Below are 25,466 nucleotides of genomic sequence, written 5' to 3'. Positions count from 1 at the left end.
ATTATTGGAGCAATAATCACTTTCTTAGACAAAGCATCATAAAGAAATTTAACGTTTAATTTTTCTCGCTGAAAGCACTAAGTCTAATTTTAAATTTTAAGTTAGACACGACTTTGGAACCCAATATAGGTTCCAACCAACTAGATTAACTAAGAATTTCTTAGGGACATATTTCTTTGAAATATTTCTAATCTGTCCCTTATGATATCTAAAATACCAATTTAAATTATTGAATTTTTTTAAAATTTGTTTTATTTGAACATGCATGATTTTTCAAGTTATTTACTTGTCTTTTCAAATTTTTATTTTTTACTTTTAATTTGTCTAACTCTTCTAATGGACAAGACTTAGCTAAAATTACTCTTAAATTTTTAATTTCTTTTTCAAATTTATAGCAATCCTTAATTAATAATTTAATAAATTTAAATAATTTGTCGGGAGGAAGAGATTGTACCTGACTTACCTTGTCGATCTCGTTATCCGAGTCTCCCCTGAACTGCTGCTTTCTTCCAATGTAGCTCCCCCTTCATCAATGCTCTCGATGCTCATTTCGGATGAGCTTGAATCGTAGTTCTCGTCTTGATGACTTGCCATTAGTACAAGTCTGGAGAAAGCCTCGACTTCCGATTTGGACGACGTATCGTCCCACATCGCCTTTAAGATCTTGTGTTTTTGGATGGACTTCTTTCCTTTGTCTCTGTCCTTGTTCCTTAGCTTGGGGCAATTGTCCTTGACGTGCCCTTCTTCGTTACAGTGGTAGCATCGGATCGCCCTTTTCTTTCTACCCTGCGGATGGTTAGTTTTTCTAGATTTACAAAGTTTCTTAAAACGTCTTACCATCATAACCATTTCTTCGTCGTCGAGAGAAGGCTCTGACTCAGGTTCGTCTCTCGATGCTTTGAGGGCAATATTGTGCTTGGGCTCCTTTGTACCTGCACATCTTGATTCATGCACTTCAAATGTGGAAAATAATTCCTCTAATGAAATAGTTTCTAAATCCTTAGAAATATAAAACGCATCTACTAGTGACGCCCATTTTGAATTTCTAGGAAAAGAATTGAGTGCGTACCTTAGCGAATCTCGGTTACTTATCTTTTCTCCGATATTCGAAAGTTCGGTGATGATTTCCTTAATTCTCGAGTGCAGATGCGCAACTATTTCGTCTTCTTCAAGTCGCAGGTTGGTGAGCTGGTTGCAAAGTAAATCCTGTCTTGCGAGCTTGGCTTCGGAAGTCCCTTCATGCAGCTCAAGGAACTTTTCCCACAGTTCCTTTGCTAAGTCGTAGTTGCTGATCCGGTTGACTTCTTATGGCGGAAGAACGCTCAACAGATGGAATTCTGCTTTGTCGTTTGCCACGTAGTCGGCCTGCTCCTTTTTCGTCTAATGGTATTTTTCTTTACCTTCTGGTGATGTAAAACCGAACTCCATTATTAATAATAAATCGAAATCGATTTAAAAAAAATATTTGCATTCGGTTTTTCCAACTAGTGAATTCCCTTTCGAATTTTGGTTGGTAGATGCTTGGTCCGACCATTAATTCGGTACTTCATTCGGTGGTTAATCCTCCTGAAGCAGTCTGACTCTGATACCACTTGTTAGACCGCATTGGCCAGCTAGAAGGGGGTTGAATAGCTTGCACAAAAAGAAAATTACCTTTCTCGAACTTTCAAAATAACACTTGCATAAATAAAGTGAACAAATAAAACTGAAAGAAGAGGCAAAGGGATTTTTACTTGATTACAATCGGGGAGGTTGTTAATCTAAGGAATAAGTCGGACTAGAATCTCCTTCAGGCGGAGAAGCCTCTTACAGAAATGACGTACAAACAAATAGAAGCTAAACTACTAACAGTAAGCGCACAAGTGTTGAGTACACAATTCTTGAATTAATTGAAAAGCTTCTGGACCAAGACTGTATTTATAGCCTTGGTCGGACTGGAAGGGTTACAGGCGCCTGGGAGGGGATAAAATTTTATCCCCTTTGCAACAGATCGCGTTTGATCATGATCCGGTCAAAACTCAATTCCGGGCACCCGGAGCCATTCCGGGTGCCCGGACTGGCTCTGGGCGCCTGGACCACTATAGTCAACAAAGTTAACTTTTGGTCCGGACTCTCTGCTCCGGTGTTGCTCGCCTTGGTCTAGGTCTTCCGCTCCGACTCCGCTCGCTTGGGTGATTTCAGCCACCCGAAATAAGGTTCACCCGAACCCAATTTCGGCCTTCTCGAGCAACCTTCCGCTCCGACTTCTCGTCCCTCGGAAACATCGTGCGCCTCCTTCTCGCCTGCCCGCGTACTCTTCCGCAGCACCTGGTACCTCAGACACACCGAGCTCGTCGGCTCTCTCCCGTACCATCCTTCTCGCTAGCTGCGTCTTTTGCTCGACTCCCTGTGCTCCTAAGTTCTTGCATACTTAGACACAAGATTAAAATATCACATGACCTAACTTAATTTGTTGGTCACATCAAAATAATCCTGGGGTTACCATATATAATACACATATCATAGTTACTGATGACACTCTCAATCACAAATGGAGGACATGGTCAATAGGAAATAAACAATGCAAGTGTTACTTAGATGGTAACCAATCACATCGCCAAAAGTATAGGAACTCTAAGCATTAATACACAATCAATATTAATAGGATAGGATATCATCAACACACGCCACACGCATGTGCACTACTAGCAGGATATGCAAAATTAGAACGACAAGCATTCTATTGTACACACCATACATATGCGTACATTACATGGTATGCATAACCAAACATAAGTAACATCTTATTGTACACATCATACACATGCGTATATTATATGATATACATAATCAAACATAAGTATCATCTTATCATACACAACATATGTGTGCGTACACTACATGAGCTGAATAGCAAAGACGAGATTGCATGAATATAACAGATCAACTCAAAGAATATGCAAACAAATATCAAACTTATGAAGCAAATGTGAATAGAGTTAAGGTAAAAATAACTACTAACCAAAGAAATAAGTTAGTGCTCAATGAATTAAAAGGTAAAAAAGAAATATCCGTCTTTATCTATATCTCGTGCTGAATGTCCTCCAATCGGGCGTCTGTCTTGAGTTAGAAACTGCATACAGTAATTCCAATTTGAAATTGTTCTGCAGAATCTTAAGCACTGTCTTGTAGGTCTCCCACAAGATTTTGGACCATGGAGTAACAAGTTCCCTGTCTGATCTGCCCTTTCCCTTCTCCACACTAGTATAGCTTAGCATTAAATCCTCAGTCTCTTATCAGCCTCAAGATCCTCCATGTCAAGCACATCTTCCAAAGCTTGCACCTGAGTTATGGCCTTCTCAGCTATCTCTGTTGAAAGCTGCGTGGAGTAGTGTTTTATCACTTCCTCTAGAGAGCTTACATTTACTTGTTGGCATATGATCCGATACTGGATCAAGCCATCCTTGGTAAATCGAACCTTTCCTCATGTCCGCACAGAGCTCTACATATTTGAACATGATTTCTCTAGAGTCTTCTGCCATGCTCTGTACCTTTTGAAGTGATTAGATCATGCAGGGCTTGCAGGGCAGCGTGCTTTTGTCCAACATTAACCAACTCTTCTGCACGTTTCAGAGCGTTCTTAGGCTTAGCAAAAGTCACCATTTTCAGCAGAAATATATGCTTCACTGATGTCTGCTTCCTTCGACAGAGCAGGCTTAATGCTTGAATTAAATGGCGGTGTGCGGCAGGCTAGGAGGTGGCGGCGTGCTCCTCACAGATCTTCTGCGCAGCGGCCGATAGTCGAAGAGGACAGGAGGAGATGATGTTCACAACGGCCAAGGAGGAGAAAGGTACGAAGACAACCGGATCGGAGATCGGAGGAAGAAGAGCGATGACAACAGATTTAGAGCAAAGGAAAGGCGGCGATGGATCGGGGCGATGGGAGAGGTTAGTGCATGGGAGATAAAATCAATTATTGGAAATTAAACATTTGGTCGTTTAATCAGTGTAGCTAAAATAAACTTTTCTTTTTATCTCTTTACCTATAAATTATAAATAGACTCATTTAAAATTCAGATTTTTTTAAAAAAAATAAAAAATCATATAGGAAATTATTGATTAATCTTTATTTTATTTAATTATCGTATGTTACACTTTAGATCTCTCGATCTTTTTCGAAATCGATTGATGAACGGACCTAGAGAACTTAAAATGATATGTAACCAAATTATATGTGTTCTTCTAGTTCTCCTAATTATATTCATGTTCTCAAATATTAATTTAACATACTACATTGAGAATTTTAAATTTTTTCATCATAAAAGACTTTTTTAATCATTTAAAAAAATAAAAATTATGTCTTGGTCGTTTAATCAGTGTAGCTAAAATAAAATTTTCTTTTTATCTCTTTACCTATAAATTATAAAAAGACTCATTTAAAATTCAGATTTTTTTTAAAAAAATAAAAAATTATATAGGATAATTATTGATTAACCTTTGTTTTATTTAATTATCATATCTTACACTTTAGATCTATCAATCGATCTTTTTCGAAATCGATTGATGGACTTAGAGTACTTAAAATGACATGTAACCAAAACATATGTGTTCTTCTAGTTCTCCTAATTATATTCATATTCTCAAATATTAATTTGACATACTACATTGAAAATAATAAATTTTTTCGTCATAAAAGGTTTTTTTAATCATTTTTAAAAAATAAAAATTATGTCCAAATTATAGTATAGCAATTGATTTGGTGAATCAGCTAAACAGGGAAATGAATATTGAGTATGTAAGTTGATAATTTTTAAAATTAGGATACATAAGTTAAGCATTTCGAAAACTTTTCTACACTCTTCGGTAATTTGGCGAAAATAGAATTTGGACAAATATAGGATTCGTTATAGATTCTACGATAAATATTAAAATTCATCACTAATTTCCAATGACTTTTATGATGAATTATATTTTGTTATTAATTTATGATAAAAATATTTTTATCACAAAATAGGTTGCTAATTTGTGATGATTTATATTTTTATTACAAAATTTCTTGTAAATTAAGGACAAAAAAATTTAGTTGCAAATATTCATCTAAATAACTATTTTTTTTTTTTTTGTTTGTAGTGCACCACCAGAAGGGAGCAATCCTAGCGCTGTCCAACCTTGTAGCAACTGACTAAACGGGCATGTAGAAACTTGGTTGTTCCCAATGGTGTGGTTTCTGAGTCTGCTATTGTGTTTTTTTGTTGTTGTTCTAGTCATATGGTGGTAAAAAATGAATACATTCACCCCCAGTGTCTCGGCTAATCCGTTCCAGGCTAATACAGAGGAGATAAATCACGGACAGCTACTAACCTTTGGAATAGTGACTAGCACATAAGAGAGGTATTTACCTCAACTTTGCCGAGATTCAAATCCCAGACTTCATGATGACAATATCTTATGTACTAACCATTAGACCGACCTAATGTTGTTCTAGTCACAAGTTCACTACATGGTGCATGGAAATTGAGGTAAATTGTTCCGCAAGAATGGTTCAGATTATAGCATAAACAGAACCACTAAACTAACTCAAAACTTTACCTGTCTGATGCAGGCGACATATAACCCTAGCACACAATCATTGGTCCAAAGGTGAAGAACGAACGAAAGTAAAATATCACGAGCCATAAATAATGGGTATCGCTTCATATTCTCTAGAGTTATTGCAGTTCAATAATCTAACCTAGTGATCTTGAGGCAGTAAACCAATATAAGGTTGGCCACAAGACTGTTTTCTATGAGCGTGCCCATTTCTCCATTGGATGAACACATGAGAAGATCTCAGAAACCGACATATCCATTTTAGTTTTTCATGAAATGAGTTGTGTTCACAATAGTGCAACATCTCAATTATGTATTGTCAATGGGGGTCTGAACTTGTGTGAAGATACACCCCTTCCAATTTCGATGACGGTTCCTTCGTAAAAGTGTCGTGGCAACTAGGAAAGCAGGAGCTCTCCATTCATAGATGAGAGACGTAGAACTGGCATTTATCATAAAACCTTAGACCTGTGAATACATGTGTTTCATCATACCAGTACATAAATTTTGAAGAACAGTAGATTAAACAAAATGAATTATCATACTGCAAATTTGTTTTTCCGGGTTTTAGCACCTCTATTACAATATGTTGGGTGAGCTTAAAATCAAGCAAAGGCAAAGATAAGAGGCCTCAATCATGGTCCAGATGGAATTTGTTTCACATTGGATTGTTGATAAGATAGTATGCTAGCTAAGAAACTCGATAATATTGCCAATAGTAATAATGAAACTGGCTCTGGTTTTAAAACCAGAATCAGTTTTGCATGGTTGGGTTGGGTCCAGTTAGAAAGAGAAAACATAAGAACAATTTCAAAAGAAAAAAAGAATTGGAGATCCAACCAAGAACCAATAAATGTGAATTCGGGCTCACCATTACCCCTTCCGTATCGATATCAAATACAAATACTCGATCACAATCTCTCTGAGTTGACATGCGATACAACTCTGTTTGGACTCATCATTATCTCCTTCATATCCCCTATCAAATGTGACTCGGACACCATCACTCTTAATGGACACCTGATATCTCTAATGACTACGTATAAATATTTTTATTAGTAACCATGTCAAACACTTCGAATCTACACCGAGAGTGGGTATTCATACCGAGTCCGAGTAAGATAGGTCAGTATGCCTTAAGAAGGCATGTGTTACCCAGTAATTGTACAAGAAGGAGATATGCCATTTTTACCAATCAAATAACCAATCACATTGTAATGATTGTTTCAGCACACCCATATGCTTACAGGAGACATGTATAGGCTCATAATGTGCATTATGCTCAATTCGTATTGTGTCGTGTCATAAAGGGATTATATCATTTGAATCAATAGAAAGTTGTAAAAAATAATGTAAAATATAGTTTTATAAGGTATAAGATTAACTAACCTGCCTAAGAATTATGTTATATTATTAGTTTTTTTAACAGAAAATAAAGTATTGTAAAATAATCAATTTGTGTCATCACATTTATACATCTGTATTGTGTCCATTTCAGATTTTGTTTCAATTATTGTGTTTCAGATCAGATTGTGTTGTCAAATTATCTCTAATTTGCCAGTTCTACTTAATATGCACAAAATTTCATTATTCATATTCAAAACATACCTGCCGTCTCCGAATGTAGCAGGAACGAGCTATCACATAACATGGAAGGAGAAGGCCAGCAATCTGGAGAGATACCTGCAAGTATATAAAAGAGCCGACCGTTTGTGTAATTGCATGAAATTCTCCATAATATGCTACCATAAAAATAAGAGAGTTTCAGAAGATATACAGGACAAGGATAAAACCTATTAAACTTCAACATGATAAGCAAAATGACAAAAAACATGATTGAAAAAGGGATCATATCTTTTTTTACTCAATTGCTAGCAAGAAAGTTATCACCGTTTTGATTTACATTAATAAAAATGAAATTAGTTGTTGGGGGTTAGATTATCTTGAAAAAAGTTCGGATGATCAACTTGATCTTATTTCCAAAGCATGTGTTAGTATTCATTCTGTACTATTATAATATAAATAACAAGACAAGCGTTGACGTATTTCCCCTTTGGATAACTCCTAGGAAAAGCACAAGATCTAAAAGTCATCTTCCATAAATAGGTGCATGGCAGTTGGCAGGATACTTATACACTTTTTTTCCATTTTTTGTTCACATTAATTAAGCTGATCCTTTCGATAAAATTAGTTTAAAATAAGGTCAAAGGAGCATCTAATTGATGGTTTATGTGTTGTCATAACTAACCTATTTGCATCAGTTATGAGTAGATTTCCTGTAAATTATCTATACATAATTATCTAATTCAAAATGAAGGCTAAAGAACAAGACTCATGTTTAACGTAGTCAAAAATTTAATTCTATATAGAATTATTTGAAGTTATCCAAGTCATTAATTTTTGAAGGGGAACCTTGGCGCAACGGTAAAGTTACCACTATGTGACCGTGTCCACGGATTTGGATAGTGGAAATAATCTCTTGCAATGCAAAATAAGGTTGCATATAATAAATCTAAGGACCCTGCATTAGCGGAAACTTCGTGCACCAGATTGTCTCTTTTATCTAAGTCATTAATCTTTATAATTTGTTGGAAATTTTAAAAAGTTGTTAATTTTTTTTTTCAAAAAATATGTTAGGTTTTAATTTAGATAATTAAGGTTTTATTAGAAAAGTTTGTTATTTTATAAGAATAAGTCATAAAAAGAAGCTAGGATCTTACGTAATAGACAAGTTTTTGAGTTAACACAATTTTCAATTTCATTTTCCCTGGGTGAAAATAAATAACTTTGGATCGTATCTTTAACCTTTCGTTGTGCTACATCACATGGTATTAGAGTCGAATTGCTAATTCGGTATTTAATATTTTCGCATCTATTCTCAGTTATTGTTTTTCCTTATCACTATTTTTTTCCTCCACCACCGTCATCCCACCTATCATACTTTCGTTCATTATTAGTATTCAACACATTGTGTTCCCTGTCTGCACAATTATTATTCCTTCTTTTTTTTGGTTACTAATCTGCCCACTGCAATCTGATCATTGGGCACTGCAATCTGCCCAATTCATCTTCTCCATCATCACTTTTTATTATGATTTTCTTCTCTCCCCATCGCACATTGTTTCCTCCATTGAATCTTCTATCAATCTGCGGTCATCTCCGCCTTTCATCATTTTATTTCACCATCATCATTAATTCCCTCTTCTCACCCATTCTCCAACTCTAACTAAATTCTTGTTCCCTCTTAATGCAATCAAGAATTTAATTCTATTTAGAATTATTCAAAGTTCTCCAAGTCATTAAATTTTATAATTTGTTGGAACTTTTAAAAAAGTTGTTAAGTCTATTTTTAGAAAAGTCTAGGGGTTAATTAGAAAAGTTTGTTATTTTATAAAGAATAGGTCATATTATCAAACTATGAAAAGGGGTTAAGATATGATGTAATGGGCATGTTCATGAGTTAATACAATTTGCAATTTCTTTTTCTCTAGGTAAGAATCAGTAACTTTCCTCTGGGTGGGGATGGTATCTTTACCCTTTCATTGTGTTGTGTCAATGCTTCTACTAAATGAACTTCACCATAATAACCAACTTACTGGCACAACAATGTGTTACTTCTAAAATAAATATCCAAATAATCCTTTCAGATACTTGTCTAAGTATGTGTAGCAAAAAGGTTTAGCAAAAGTCAAGTCCGTGCATGAAATAAAAATAAATCTTAATAAAAAAACAAGAGTTAGAAGGCAAGAACACTAAAGTACAATGAGATGCCTTTCTATACAAAAACATCTCAAGTTAAAAATTTGGTCAAAAGAGTCTTCTCTCTAAATAGGTTAGAAGCAAATGTCATCATATGAAATTTGAGTTTACAATGATAAAATACTAAAAAGGTTTATACACTAGAAATTTGAGCTTAATCTCTAAATCCCAAGAAATTTGAGCTTAACCACTTTCAGCTACATAAACATAGTCCATTTTGTTCAAGTTACCAAGTCAATGTCAATCTTTTATATCACAACTTCATGATATGATTTTCCAACATTGTTTTGTGATATTGTGTGATGATGTTGGAAGAGTGTGAAAACATGGATACTTAAGAATTGTATTGTATAGTTGATATTTTAGTTAAAAAACATTATGATGTTCTTTACTTTGCAACCAGATTACCAGCAGTATATTCACATTTCAAAACCTAAGGCTGTGGTTCCTATGGGGAAGGAAATGAGGTGAAAAAAATACCAATATTGAGGGAAAAAAAATCTGTGGATATCCAACAAAAATATTCTGTTCCACATGTTTCCTATGAAGGATGGAAAATCACTTGAAAAAAGTGATGCCACCAATCACTGACAACCACATGAGAAAAGTGATATCAAAAAAAATTTCCACTAGTTTTGGGCAGATAGGCTTTGGCTGATTCGGAGACATTTAATTCCTTCAAGAAATTTTTCCCTTCAACTTTTTACTCCCAAGAAAACAAGGAAAAATTATAGTTTCCACCTTTTCCTGCACCTACTTTTTCCATCACTAATTTTTTCAGTCTTAGGAAAAATGACCTAAAGTTATCAGGAAGGAGCATAAAATCATCTTACATCACATATTGATGATATGTCCTGCATCATTCCAGCTTCCTTCATTGCATTAAGAACTTGTCGGATAAAGAGAAGCAACATCAACTGTAAAAGGCCAGAATCAAATTAGAAATTTCATACTTGCAAGGGACTCTTAAGTAGTAACAAAGCAATCAAGCATACAATTAGAGCAACTGTATGACAAAAAGCGATCACACGGGAACCAGCAGCAGCATAATCTTCATAATCTGCATTTAGCAATTCCTGTTCTGCAGCCGAGATGGCAAGTAAATGTGACTCTCGAAGGTCAAATTGTGAACTCCAACTTTGCCTAGGAAAATAGCGAGTTATGAGTAGATTCATGATTTGAGAATTTGTAGAGGAGAAAACATATTAATTTGAGGAATCCCCATGACAAGTAACAAACAGCTCAAGTAGTTCAAATGTAGTACTGCTGCACAGAGAAATAAAACTCACACAGAAGAAATAACTTATCTTATTAAAATACAATTTTTCCCATTTTGTCTTGACTTCTTCAAATAAAATCCCATGTGACATAGAAGGGGAGCCTTGGCGCAACGGTAAAATTGTTGCCATATGACCAAAAGGTCACGGGTTCGAATCCTGGAAATAGTCTCTTGCAAAAAGCAGGGTAAGGCTGCGTACAATGGATCCTTCCCCGAGACCCCGCATGGCGGGAGCTTCGTGCACCGGGCTGCCTTCTTCAAATAAAATCCCAAAACTTTTAAACTTCCAAATTTAAAAATTTCCTAATTTTAAAACACATCAATTACACCTAATGAATTCTGATTATAATATAGGCATTTAATTGAGTAGCATAATAGATCAACTCCTGATTATTAACTAGAATTCATAACTCCTCTTAATGATCAAACCATTTCAATAAGATATGGTATGACAGAGAGAGATTTCAAATCATGAATCATTGGCCAGCAGACATAAGCAATAACTTCCTGAATTTAATATGATGCTTAACAAAATTAAGAAAAATTAGCTTGTAGAGTGATCCAGACATTTATTACAACCTGAAGAACTTAATTGCCTAATTTGCACTGTAAAGTCTACTACCCAAGTTCCAGATTTTGTCTCAAAGCCACCATCCCTCTCCTCTATCAATAACCCTCAGTATCCACTTGGTTTATCCTCTCCTCTTCCTTCAACCTCTACTTGTAGCAATCCCCACTTCTAATGGTTCTAACGTGACAGATCCCTCCTCAGTGTCCTCCCCCACCCTCTATCCTGCTACTCCTTCTCCTTCATGGCGTTCTCTCCTTCCTCCCACCCTCTGGTCCCCCACAACCACCTCACTAGTTTTTCCTCCTCCCATCTTCCCCCATCCTATGTCGATGACTTCATTTATAGATCCTCCGCGTTTATCTTATCTGCTATGCTGCCATAGACTTACCTAATGTTCTTTGAACAAGTAAGCATACCTCCACAATGCATCCACCTGTCGACTCTATTTTATGCTATATTTAAGACATAGTTGTCTAAATGATATCAGGATCAGGATCACATAACCGAAATCCAAGTACTAGTTGCACCAGATTGGTAGGAACAGTGAAATCAGAATGGAAAAAATTAAAAATAAGACAGATATAGTAAAAGCATTTATATAGAGATTACGGTAGATGTTCTAAAATTTTAAGAAAATTTTTTATCATCCAATTGTTAATAATGCAATATACAAATAAGGTCATATTTATTAAGATGACATAAATAAAAAAAAATCACAATCATTAATACTAATATTTTTAGTAAAGATTTCTCAATAATATGTTAAAGTATATTTTAATAAAATCTATATTTATTTATTATTGAACATCACAGTTTAGTCGAGTCTCTAACCAAATTCAAATTGGCCTTTTACTTGAAGGAGGAGCAATTGTTGTTGATTACAAAACATTATGGCATTCTCTTGATCCGTAATAAGCTATCTTGGTCCACAAAAAAGCAAGCTATCAATAGCAAGAGAGAGAAAGATGGATGAGTGTGAAGATGGATGAGTGTGAGTTGAATGACAGATCCTAGATTCATAGTAAGCAAAGCTAAGCAATTTAAAGGGCAGTGATGATTTTTTCCTTTCTGGAAGTCCCTAAGAATCAAACTGATTTTTTGAAGTCATCTCAATTTGATCAAGTTTTGACTTGATGTCATCCATTTTCACTCCCAATTTGACCAAATTTCAAGGAATTACATTAATTTTTTAATGCAATCTAATTCATTGCTAGCTAATTTCTTGGAATCCCTAGCTTCTCTACACTCCCCTCAATCTTTGTGAGATGTTTGATGCAGTGATGATGAAGGGCCCCATCCCGCTGCCACAGTGGAGGTCAAAGTCAAGGTCGTCAACGCGTAGATGGTATAGGCCAGTCGGGCGAAGTATGCCCCGACCGAGGAGAAGGCTCCGACCCGCCGTCGCCTTCGACACGGAGAGCAATCAAACCACTAACGCTCAAGGGAGAACGACGTGCAGAAGCTAAGCCAAGCGGCTACCTCGCTCGGCCAAACATCATAGCATGATCGACATAGTTCAACTTCGGCCGAGCAGCTACCCCGCTCGGCCTGACAGAAGGTCTCGACAATGGCATAGTGGAACTTCGGTCAAGTAGAAAGGAGTATCGAGGTTCTTGCCGATCGGACTGGGCGCCAGAGCGGCGAATATCCGGCCAAGCGACCAATCCGCTAAGCCCAGCAGTACACTCTTGATATCTAGTGATATCCTTTTGGGAGTTGGTGCCGCTGACACGGGGCATGGGCTGTCAGAAAATCGTACGGCGGAAGCTTCCACTGTCGCTTTAGAGATATGCTCGGCCTGTTAAGGTACTGTGTCAGAGACACTTTACTAACGAGTCTTTTCAGGGAAAGCTTTGAGAAGCGTGCTCGCCTTGGAAAGCATGCCTACACGCTACTGAAGCTCTATATAAAGGGGGTCCAAGTATTGGCGGGGGTATGCGATATTCATTGTTTGTGCTATAGTAGTCTTCTTGTTGCTCCGCTTTCACTTCATCGCCCGTGACTGACTTGAGCATCGGAGGGCCAATGCGGGGACCCCTTCTTGGCTCAGCACTGACGTAGTTGCAGGTCCGCACGGAGTCCACAGGAGGTCAGCGTGAGCGCCACATCTCCAGCTTTCCGTCTCTTCGACTTTCGGACAGGATCATATTTAGCGTCGTCTGTGTGAACGTCACCTACATCCGAGCCGAGAAGATGGAGAATGTTGGACGACTTACCACCATGACGCTCACTCAGGATGAGCTTGAGATGCTCGTTCAAGCCCGAGCAGCAAATCTCCGTATAGGGGCAGAACCGAAGGTCGACCGGCACGCAGGGTGAAGCGCCGCCCGCACCGATCTCCTTCCATCGCGCTTTGTTCCAAACCCCTTCGGAGATAGCCCAGGCGCATCAAGAGCGGGAATCATCATCGAATGATGCTCCCATCCGGGATACACGAAAAAGCAAGGCGCCCCGAAACAATGCGTCATCCGAACAGATCAACTGACAGTTCTCAGGGGAGATCTTACAAGACCCTCTGCCCAGACACTATACCCCGCTGGCGATCAGGACGTACAACGAATCGACTGATCCAGATGATCATCTGGATCGGTTCGATAACGAAGCCACGCTGCACCAGTACACGGACGGAGAGAAGTACCAAGTCTTTCTCACTACACTCTCCGGATCGGCGTAGCGCTAGTTCCGAAGATTACCAGACGGCTCAATACGAAGCTTCAAAGATTTCCTGAGCCGCGTTCCAGCATCATTTCGCCAGCAGCCAACGCTACCAGAAGACGAGCATCAGCCTCTTTGCCCTAAAGCAAGGGCCCAAGGAAGCGCTCCGAGCGTATATCCAGCGGTTCAACCAAGTTGACATGGACATCCCCTCGGTCTCATCCGAGACAATGATAAACGCCTTCACCCAGGTGCTCGTCAAGTGAGATTTCTTCCGATTGCTCATCAGGAAGCCGCCCAGGGACTTCGACCACATGCTCAAGAAGACCAACGAATATATAAACGTAGAAGAAGCCCAAGCGGCCAGAAGAAAAGAGGCGTCGATCAAACCCTCGACGCCGACCGAGCGCCGACCATCGAGCAACCATCAGCCACCCAAGGGGTCGAGGGTCGAAGGAGCGCGGCCGCACCAGGAGATCAGGACACATGTCGTGCAACATGTGGCTTCCGGTCGACCGAAGGCGTCAAAGGGCAAGGTATGGACGCCGATGTTTTGTTTGTTCAACCAGTCGGCGACCCACAACACGCGTGATTGCTGCGGTTTAACACCAATCAACTGACCGGCCCCAAGAGGATACCAGCGCTGATCACCTTCTCCTGATCGGCGATAGAGACATTGCTCTGCGGAGCGGCGAGAGGACGACAAAAGGGCGCCTGAGCGACACCACCAGCATCAGCAGAGGGTTGACATTGATCCCTCCCGAATCTCGGCCGAGCGAAATAGGCCATCCGCTCGGGAAGAAGAAAACAGGAACAACGCTTCCCGAGGAGAGATAGGCATGATTGCCGAAGGGCCGACCAACGGCGACTCCAACAGAACCAGGAAGTCGCATGCTCGGCGACTGGAGATCCACGCTGTAAGATGCAGCAGGGAGAAGGCAGAAGGGCCCGAAATCAACTTCATCCCCAGCGATTTGAAGGGAGTGGAGATCCCTCATGACGACGCGCTAATCATCCGAGTGGTAATTGCTAATTACACCATTCACCGAACTTTTATTGATATAGGGATGTTCGATCATTTTCAGGAAGGCCTTCGATCAGTTACAAATCGATCGAAATGAGTTGCTGCCCATGACGACCCCTCTGTACGGCTTTACAGGCAACGAGATTCTGCCGCTCGGACAGACCCGACTGGCCATCTCGTTCGGGGAGGAGTCCTTGAGGAGAACAAGGGCCACCAACTTCATCGTGATAGACGCACCGTCGGCCTATAATGTCATATTGGGCTGACTGACCCTCAACGAGTTCCGGGCGATAGTGTCCACTTACTACTAAAAAATCAAGTTCCCGGTGGACGACCGGGTGGGCGAAGTCAAGGGCGATCAGCTCGGCGATGCTATGTCGAGATGGTCAAGTCTGAAGCAAGGAGCGCTCGGAAGAACCCGCGCTTGGAGGTGAACGCCGTCACCAAGAAGCTTCATGGGTTGGTCTACGAAGAAAAAGGAGCAAGTCCAAAATTCACCCAAGTCGGACGGAGGCCACCATATTAATCACGATCGATCGGGGACCTAAAAAGAAGGCAAAGCTGTGGAGCGCGAATCATCTCCAAACCTACAGGTCGGATGAGAGGTGCACGAATGAATACCATGTATTTTTGTATGTCTCTCAAATGTAGGGCAAAATGTGAATAAAAAGCGAAGGCCTCTTGAAATGCGTCTCTCTCAACGGTCGAGCGGGGACTTTAAACTCTTGTCTCCATCGACGGTCGAGCGGCGACCTTAAACTCTTGTCTCCATTGACGGTCGAGCGGCGACCTTAAACCCGGGTCTATATCGAGTTTACGACAACGGTCGAGCGGCGACCTTGAACGCGTGTCTCCATCAACGGTCAAGCGGTGACCTTAAACGCATGTCTCCATCAACGGTCGAGCGGTGACCTTAAACGTGTGCCTCCATCAACAGTCAAGTGGCGACCTTAAACGCGTGTCTCCGTCAACGGTCGAGCGGCGACCTTAAACGCATGTCTTCGTCAATGGTCGAGCGGCTACCATAAACCCCAGTGATCGTCTAATCTCCCTCAACGGTCGAGCAGCGACTTTAAATCCGGGATCACATCAACGGTCGAGCGACAACCTTAAACCCAGGATCACATCAACAGTCGAGCGGCGACCTTAAACCCCGGTGTTCACCTAACCTTCCTCAATGGTCGAGTGGCAACCTTAAACCCATGGCTCAATAAGCAGGCAAGCGTCGATGAATAGCCGGTCGTGAGCCTGGGTTATTCAAGAGTTCGAAATTCGAGATATAGTGGTCGTTCGACATTATTCTTCAAAATGCTCCGAAGGTCGATCGGCAAGGAGCAGTCTTATCCCAATCAGAAGCTAAGCTGATGCCAAAGGCCGATCGGAAGGAAATCTGCTCAGACAATTATCCAGTCAGTCGGACTTACAACCTCTTTCGACTAAACTTGAGGGGGAGGCTTGTGATGCGGTGCTGATGAAGGGTCCCACCCCGCTGCCACGGTGGAGGTCAAAGTCAAGGTTGTCAACACATAGATGGTATAGGCCGGTCGGGCGAAGTATGCCCCGACCGGGGAGAAGGCTTTGACCCACCGTCGCCTTCGACATGGAGAGCAATCAAACGATCGGCGCTCAAGGGAGAACGACGTGCAGAAACCGAGCCAAGCGGCTACCCCGCTCGACCAGACATTAGAGCCTGATCGACATAGTTCAACTTCGGCCGAGCGGCTACCTTGCTCGGCCTGACAGAAGATCTCGACAGTGGCATAGTGGAACTTCGGTTAAGCAGAAAGGAGTATCGAGGTTCTTGCCGACCGGACTGGGTGTCAGAGCGGCGAATATCCAGCCGAGCGGCCAATCCGCTCGACCCAGCAGTACACTCTTGATATCCAGTGATATCCTTTTGGGAGTTGGTGCCGCCGACACAAGGCATTGACTGTCAGAAGATCGTACGGCGGAAGCTTCCACTGTCGCTTCAGAGATATGTTCGGCCTGTTAAGGTACTGTGTCAGGGATACTTTACTAACGAGTCTTTTCAAGGAAAGCTTTGAGAAGCGTACTTGCCTTGGAAAGCGTGCGTGTGCGCTACGGAGGTCTATATAAAGGGGGTCCAAGTATCGGCGGAGGTATGCGATATTCACTGTTTATGCTACAGTAGTCTTCTTATTGCTCCGCTTTCCACTTCATCGCTGGTGACTGACTTGAGCGTCGGAGGACAACACCGGGACCTCTTCCCTAGCTCGACACTGACGTAATTTGTGTTGCAGGTCCGCGCGGAGTCCACAGGAGGTCAGCGTGAGCGCCACATTGCCGACTTTCCGTCTCTTCGACTTTCGGACAGGATCAATGTTGATTTCTTAGATCAACCATTGCCAATACCAATCTAGCATAGGCGATCCATATCGATACTGAATTTTTCCAACTATTATTTAAGCCCCAACATTCGTCGAAATGTGTGTGTGTGAACATATAAATACATAATTAATTAATAGAAAAACATATTAAAGTAAGGTTAAAAAATTTTAAATCAGTACAACTTTCTTCTGTTCGCTAAGCAGTCCTGTCAAAAAAAGTTTTGTAAAAGTGTTCATGGTAGGCAACGGTGCATCAAATTCTTATGAATTGAAGATGAATTGCATGAACTTAATTGTGTCTACAATGTTTGATGTAATTTCTAAATATAAATGTTATTTGGTGTAAACATGAAAAGTTTGGTAGTTCAAAGAAACTAATCAAAAAATTCAACCAAAAACTGACAATATATTTCAAAACAATTTCGAACACTTTATGCTTGTACATAATATAAATATTAGCAAGTACCTGATATCAATTGTCGTTATATTGAGACCAATTTCACTTGAGGGGGAAACATAATCTGGAGCAAAAGCCTATTATAGAAGTTTTTTTTTCAGTAATCTCTTTATTTAAAAAAATAGAAAAGCATGCCAAAAATGGTGTACATTCTCATAAAATCATTTGGACAGTAACCTGGTTGCAGATTTCACAAGTGATATTCCCTTTCTTATTGCACCATTTCTGTATACATTTTCTATGGGCAAACTGTATAAACCAATACAAGAAAGTTAAATAATTACCAGACTGTAATAACACTAATTTACCACCAAATGAAAAAGAACTAACGAACAGACAAAATCAATCTCCCAGAAATCACATGACTGAGTGAAAATAAAACAAACCCATCTTTACAAAGAAAAGACATGGAAAACCAAAGAAGTTACAACAAAAAGTTGAAATCATCTAACAGTTAGTTGCAAAAGTTGAGAAACAGAAGTGGGACCTTAACTCTAATACTCTACTAGAATGATTACCGTGCGTTAATGTTATTTGTTTCCTTATATTCAGTTAATTCTCTTTCAGAATTTGCTATATGTTAAATTTAGCAGCAGTAATCTTCCATCAAAAAAGCAGGAAAGTACTACGAAATTACAGTTTCTTATTAATGCAACAGTGTTCTGCTATAATTGTAGGGTTATTGTATAATGATACAAACGGATAAAAACAGGAATCAAAAAGAGATTGTGCAGGAGAAGCATGTGCCAAGAATAAGAAACCGAGTTATAAAATTTGGCAGCAATTATATGAACTTCACTTACCCACAACGCTTCTATTTTGAGAGCCTTTAAAAAGATTGTCTATCAAGTATGTCCACACGATGAGTTGTCAAAAACTACAAAATATTATTTATGAAAGCCGTCAACCTGTGATGATAAGGACATGTAAACCCCATAAACAAAATCCAAAAAGAGGATAAAAAAAAGAATAACTATGGTATTTATTCCTTCAGACGAACAATGCAGCGTAATAGTCCATTGACTCTTCTACATGTACAAAAACATAGATTACATATCTGAAGTACACGAGAATCCGAGTTACTAATTCACAAAGTGAAGCAAAATCACTACTTTTTTTTAAAAAAAAAAAAAAAACTTTTGAAACACAACACTATGATTAACGGGGGAAAATTCTTCCAGAACCTTGAGGAGGGGAAGAGTTGAAGAGGATACAGATACCTTGAGGGTTCCCGTGCAAGCACAAGGGGATTCCAAGTCGCATTCATCCCCTTCCTCTTGGCAAATCCGGCACTCGACCACTTCGCCACAATTCTTACCATCACCATTGGTCATCCCGCTGACCGAGCAACCCGGCGCTGACGCAACGCCGTACGACGCCAGCGATCCTTTGCCGCAGCGAGAAGAATCCACGCACGCCGCCGATCCGACGACCGAGTCGACACGCAGTATGAAATCACCGACCATCACCTCCCCCTCTTTCCCTCTCTCTCCTTACTTTGGCACGGAGAAAAACAATGCAGCAAAAAGACTCGAAACAAGGTTTTATATTTGAAAACAATTAGAAGTCTGATGAAAATTTCACTTTGCTCCCTCTTATAGTTTCAAGATATTCTACAAAGGTTCTCGAAGTCTATCCTTTATTTGCAAAATACCCTCAAGTTAGATTGCAGAATCACACGGCAAATAAAATTTGGAAAATTCAAGGAACTTTTTCCAATTAAAATAATAATTTGAAATATTTTATGGGATATTGCTCAAATGAGAAGGGAAGATTTTGGGGGAAAAAACAATTTCTATTGGAATAGCAAAATAAAAAAAATGTCCTTTTCATTTATTATTAAAATAACGTCTCAATTCCACAATAATCCTTTTTTCCTAAAAAACATTTTTTTATAATTGTAACAACTATTCCAATTATAGATTCTATAGATGAAGAAGATGACTCACTAGAAAGGTGACTATGATATTGATTGTTTAAAGACTCTGATTCAACAGAAAGTGACTCTGAATGGTCGTGCTTGTCAAAATGAGCATTAGCAATCGGGTCAGGGAGAGGGTCCCGACGTAGGCTCTCCGACGCTCAAGTCAATGATCCACTTAAAGATGATGAACACTAAATGAATAGTGGCTATGAGAGTGTAAAATTGTGTAGCATTGCGTACCTACGCTTGTAGATGGAGACATCTTGATCCTGTCCAAAAACAGTGAAGGTGACAAGCTGGGGATGTGGCTTTGAAGTTGACGCGGTGAAGACTCCACGTAGTCCTGCAACATAAAAACGTTAGTGTCAGGCCGGGAAGGGGTTCTCGGTGTTGGCCCTCCGACATTTAAGTCAGTCTCCAACGATCACAAGAAACGGAGAACTACTGTAGCTACAGGATGTAGAAGATAAAATTACGCATACCTTTTCATGTAGATAGGAACCCCCTTTTATAATGTCAACATGGTGTTCATGCACGCCTCTCTAGGCATGGCCACGTCCTCCTAGGTGTCCTAAGAAGAGACAGGTCAAAAAGTATCTCTGATATCATTCCTTAAGCAACCATGCAATCCTCTGATGTGACAGCCTCAAAGCTTCTAAAGTATAATTACCTACTGGATATGCCCTACTGTCAGCAGCACAAACTCCCAAAAGGATACGATAATATATCTAGAGGGGATATGCGCGACCAGACAGAGTCCGCTCAGCTTGGTTGCTCCGCTCGGCAATGTCCATCAAAGATGTCGACTCGTCTCCTTGCTCCCTGTCCGTCGTTAGTTATCTCTGTCTGACCGAACGCGAAGCCCAGTTAGTGAGACCAGCTGTTGCTTAGCTCTCTTTAAAGTCAGAAGGCTTTTTTACTTGACCAAGAAATACCCAACTTGTTTGTCTCGAAACTTGTAATGTCCGCTCGACCATACTTGGTACGATCAACCCTACCTGGTCCGTTCTGTTAGGGTCTTGCGGCTGGCAAGTGAGGAGAGGTAAATTGCCTGTAAATTAAAAATAGAAAACCCCTTCTCATTCTTTCAACGTAAATTAACAACACAACAATAATTATAATAACAATAAATGAATAACTAATAAAATAAAGAATAGATAAAAGTCCAGAGGTTTACTTGGTTACAACCTAGGTAGTTGTTAATCTAAAATGTTAAAAAAGCACTAGTAGATCTCCTTCATTGAAGGCAAAAAAGTCTTTTACACACTTTGAATGTTCAGAAAGTTGTTAGGAAATGAATATCGAAGTTGTTGAATATTTCCTAACTCCAAGAATCTTTTTATAGCTCTTGGAAAATGTTATCTGTAACTTGAAGGCGCCTTCCATCAGATAAATTTTATCCGCTGAGGATAAAGCTTATCCGCGGCTAATGACTATCGAAAGGCACCTTCAAAGGCTGGAAGGCGCCTTTGTACTGTTCATCGAAGGCACCTTCCATGGTTGGAAGGCGCCTTCCACAAAGAAGTGCGGGGGTGCCTTCAACTCTGTTGAAGGCACCTTCAGCAGCTCTTACAACACTTCCTTTGCTCTTTTGCTGCTCCCATTGTCTAAGTGATTTTGTCCATCCGGAATTGGGCTCACCCGACTCATCTTCCGACCTTCTCCTCGAGCAAGCTTCCTCCTCGGCTTCTCATCCCTCGAACATTGTGCACTTCCTTCTCGTCCACCGGTGTACTCTTCCATAGCACCTCGTCCATCGGACGCACCAAGCTCGTCGACTCTCCCCGTGTCTTCCTTCTCGCTAGCTGCATCTTCTGCTTGACTTCTTGCGTTTCTAAAGCGTACCTTATTAAATCATGATTTTCCATTTGGTGGCCTATTGCGTGGAGTCCGTTGAGGATGTCTTTGATCCTTGCATGGAGTTGACTCGCTGTTTCTCCTTCCTGCATTTTAATATTAAATAATTTATTTAATAAAAGGTCGCGCTTAGTTACCTTAGCGTCACTTATTCCTTCGTGTAGTTCGATCAACTTGTCCCATAACTCCTTCACATTTTGGTGTGGTCCCACTCGGTTCAGCTCTTCCTTCGTCATCCCGCATTGCAGCGTGTTGAGAGCTTTGTAGTCTGTCAAGGACTTCTTTCTCATGTTCGGAGTCCACTGTTCCGGGTCTAGTGGGTTTCCGGAGTTGTCGACAAGTACCTTGTATCCTTTGGTGACGCTGAACCACTGGTCGAAGTCAGTCTTCAGGTAGACCTCCATTCACTTCTTCTAGTAGGGGAAGTCGTCCCCGTTGAATTGGGGGCATACTGTGTTGAAGCCTTCGACTTGAGACATTTTTATCCTGTACACAAATAAACAAAGAGATAAAAAAAATCCCAAGACTTAGTCTTGGATTAGCAGTGCGGAATAAAGTTAAAGAAAAACCGAATTGGTGTTGCACCAATTCAACTTAATTACTACGAAAAAAATTTCCAAAAATGGCAACGATACCAGTTTGAATTTATAGCGCAAAATTGAAAATCGAAAAAAAAATAAAAATAAATTCACCCCCTATCTGATTGGTGGTTGCACCAAATCAAAGCAGTACCTGCTCTGATACCACTTGTTGAATCGTGAAATTCGATAGAGGGGGTGAATATAGATTTTAAAAAAATATCGTAAAGAAGATCGAGTACGCAGCGGAAAAGATAAAATTAAAGCAACGCTAACACAAATAATTTTTTACTTGGTTCGGAGCCTTGGTCGACTCCTATTCCAAGACCCGCACCCGTTGAATGTTTTCGTTGGGCAATCCACTAGCAATTCGAAATATTACAAGTTAAATTACAATTGATTTAAAGGAAGAATACCAACAACAATAATGAATGAGAAAGAAGCGCGTTGTCGGAGGAGCTTCGCAGTGTCGTGGGAGCACAGCAAGGCAGAGCAAGTGTTGGAAGATCTTGTTGTTTGTTGTTCTTTGCTCCAGGGTGCATCCTCCTTATATAGGAGGCTCTAGGCGCCTGGATCCCTTCTGGGTGCCTGGAGTATGGCGTAGCAGGTCCAAACATAAAACTTCACGTGGCGACGCTACGAGGGGATAAAGTTTGCATCCCGGACACCCGGACCTTTGTTTTTTCAGCAACCTGCAAAAAGCATTAGTTTGAGGCAAAATGCAAAACTACCTTGGAAAATAAAGTGTCAGCATAGTTAAGTTATAAGAGTAATAAAAGCAGTAATTAGATTATGTCTCCTCGAGACCGGAATCTAGTCACGATCTCAACTTAGATTTCTGAAATAGATCTAAGTTGGATCGACGCCTAATGTTCCCTTCCCGGGAACGCGTCATCACAGTCACTCCCCTCCATTGACTTAACTTAACTTACCTGCCAAACATCCGATCAGCCCTTCGACCCGTCTAGACTTCGTGCCAGACGTCCGGTCAGCCTTTTGACCCGTCTGGACTTTGTGTCAGACGTCCGATCAGCCCTTCGACCCATCTGGACTTCTTGTCAGACATCCGGTCGGCCCATCGACCAGTCTGGGCTTCTTGCCAGCTATCAGGTCGACCCGTTGACCTAGCTGGACTTCTCCTGCACACTTCGTCAAAGTGTTTAGATTAATATGAAACTAACTTAACCTACTTTGTCATTCATCAAAACTTAAGTTAGACCGTTAGTGTTAATCACACCAACATGATCAATTTAGGGTTGCTGAATGGCCATCTTATAGTGAAAACCATTGCTTTTGAGCAGCGCATTTCCTGGCCGGCCATTTTCGTTGATACTATTTTTCGTTGAACTCCCGAGTTTAGGGTTGTCGCTCGACCATTGATGAAGACAGGGGTTTAAGTTCGCCGCTCGACCGTTGACGAAGACTATAGTTTAAGGTCGCCGCTCAACCGTTGATGACGACTAGGGTTTAAGGTTGTCGCTTGACTGCTTAATGGCATGGACATAGGTTTAAGGTCGTCACTCGATCGTTAAAGAAGACCATAATTTAAGGTCGTTGCTCGACCGTTGATGACGATTAGGGTTTAAGGTCGCCACTCAACTGTTGATGATGACTAGGGTTTAAGGTCACCACTCGACCATTGATGTAAACTTGGGTTTATAGTCACCGCTCGACTTTTGACTCCAACGATCGGAACGGGAGTCTAGAATACTTTGTATTCTCCATTCATAGTTTTCCTACCTTCATAAGACTCACTTATATAGCTACATTGGGACTCATTCATGCACCTCACCTGACTCTATAAGGTTGGAGATGATTCACACTCCATGGCCGCTCGAACCGTCTCCCGTCTTCATCCTCCAAGTAGTAGGCTCCCGATCGGAGCTTTTGCACGACCTTGAAGGGGCCTCTCTATGGAGCTTCGAGCTTGTTGACATCTCTTACCGACCTTATTCTCTTCCACACTTGATCACCGACTTGGAAAGATCTCGGGATCACCCTTCAGTTGTAGTTCTGCCTTATCCGCTGTCAGTATGCTGTTAGCCGAACAACAGCCTTATCCCGTGCCTCATCCACCAAGTCAATCTCTATCAGCTTTCGCTCGGCGTTTCCCTCATCGTAGAGTTGTACCCGGTCGGACTCTACTCTGACTTCCACGGGGACCACTGCTTCGTCTCCATACACCAACTGGAATGGTGTTACATCGGTCGCCTCTTTCAGAGTTGTGCGAAGTGCCTACAGGACACTTAGGAGCTCATCGACTTAGCTTCCTCCTGTGTGGTTGAACTGAGTCCGTAGACCCCTGAGGATCTCCCGGTTCGTGACTTCAACCTGGTCGTTGCTTTGGGGTACGCCATTGAGGTAAAAGCCTATTAGATGTCGTAGCTGTAGGATCAAAAAGAATTTAGATATCTCCACAATGGTATGATATTGTTCACTTTGGGCCTAAACCCTCATAGTTTTGCTCTTGGGCTCTACCCAAAAGGCCTCATACCAATGGAGATATCTTTTCTCTTATAAACACATGATCTTTTCCATGTGTTTTCAATGTGGGACTATGTTTACAACCTTGCAACCCCAACAATCCCCCCTCAAACAAAGGATCACAGGCTTCCCACGTCCGATTCTCGACCCACCAGGTATTCCTGTCCCTCGGTCCACCTGACCTACTAGGACTTCCTTGCCTAGTCGCAACTAGGATTTCCTGCCTGATGTCTGGTCCTCTTGATCTGAACATAGGAGTCGCCACTTTCTTTGTTCGAGGTCAATATTGTACCCACATGGCTTAATCAGACCATAGCTTTTGTGCATAGTTGGTGGTTAAACCTTCTGGCAGTCCGGGCTCTGATACCAATTGTAGGATCAAAAAAAATTTAGATATCTCCACAATGATATAATATTGTCCACTTTGGGCCTAAGCCCTCATGGTTTTGCTCTTGGGCTCTACCCAAAAGGTCTCATGTCAATGGAGATATCTTTTCTCTTATAAACCCATGATCTTTCCCATGTGTTTTCAATGTGGGACTATGTTTGCAACCTTGCAACCCCAACAGTTTGCAGATGATATTATTTTGGTAGATGAGACACGTGAAGGAGTAAATGTTAAGCTTGAATCTTGGAGGGAAATACTAGAAGGGAAAGGTTTTAAGCTTAGTAGATTAAAGACAGAATATATGGAATTTAAGTTTAGCAATATTAGAAGTAATGAAACAATTGTTAAGATAGGAGAGGACGAGTTGCCCGGAATCGAGAGATTTAAATATTTAGGATCATTTTTACAAAATGATGGAGGGATTGAGAGAGATGTCTTATATATAATACAAGCAGGATGGTGAAATGGAGGGGAGCGTCGGGTATTTTATGTGACCGTAAAGTACCTCTTAAACTTAAAGGTAAGTTCTATAAAACCGCAGTTAGACCTGCTATGTTATATGGAGCTGAATGTT

General features: G+C 40.6%; 1 protein-coding gene across 1 annotated transcript; it reads right to left on the bottom strand.

Annotated features, from left to right (window-relative positions):
* Nucleotides 1-2,927: 2,927 nt before the first annotated feature.
* Nucleotides 2,928-19,188, bottom strand: LOC121970832. Its single transcript, XM_042521810.1, has 7 exons — nucleotides 18,882-19,188; nucleotides 17,839-17,910; nucleotides 17,671-17,738; nucleotides 10,323-10,470; nucleotides 10,161-10,244; nucleotides 7,177-7,251; nucleotides 2,928-6,036 (listed from the first exon to the last, which is right to left on the bottom strand). Exons 1-7 carry the CDS (start codon nucleotides 19,125-19,127, stop codon nucleotides 6,031-6,033), a joined length of 699 nt encoding a protein of 232 aa, XP_042377744.1. The 5' UTR covers nucleotides 19,128-19,188; the 3' UTR covers nucleotides 2,928-6,030.
* Nucleotides 19,189-25,466: the final 6,278 nt, after the last annotated feature.

Source organism: Zingiber officinale, chromosome 4A, assembly GCF_018446385.1.
Source record: "Zingiber officinale cultivar Zhangliang chromosome 4A, Zo_v1.1, whole genome shotgun sequence".
Classification (NCBI taxonomy): Eukaryota; Viridiplantae; Streptophyta; class Magnoliopsida; order Zingiberales; family Zingiberaceae; genus Zingiber; species Zingiber officinale.
The sequence above is the reverse complement of the archived record's forward strand: the minus strand, read 5'-3'. Positions and strand labels throughout refer to the sequence as shown.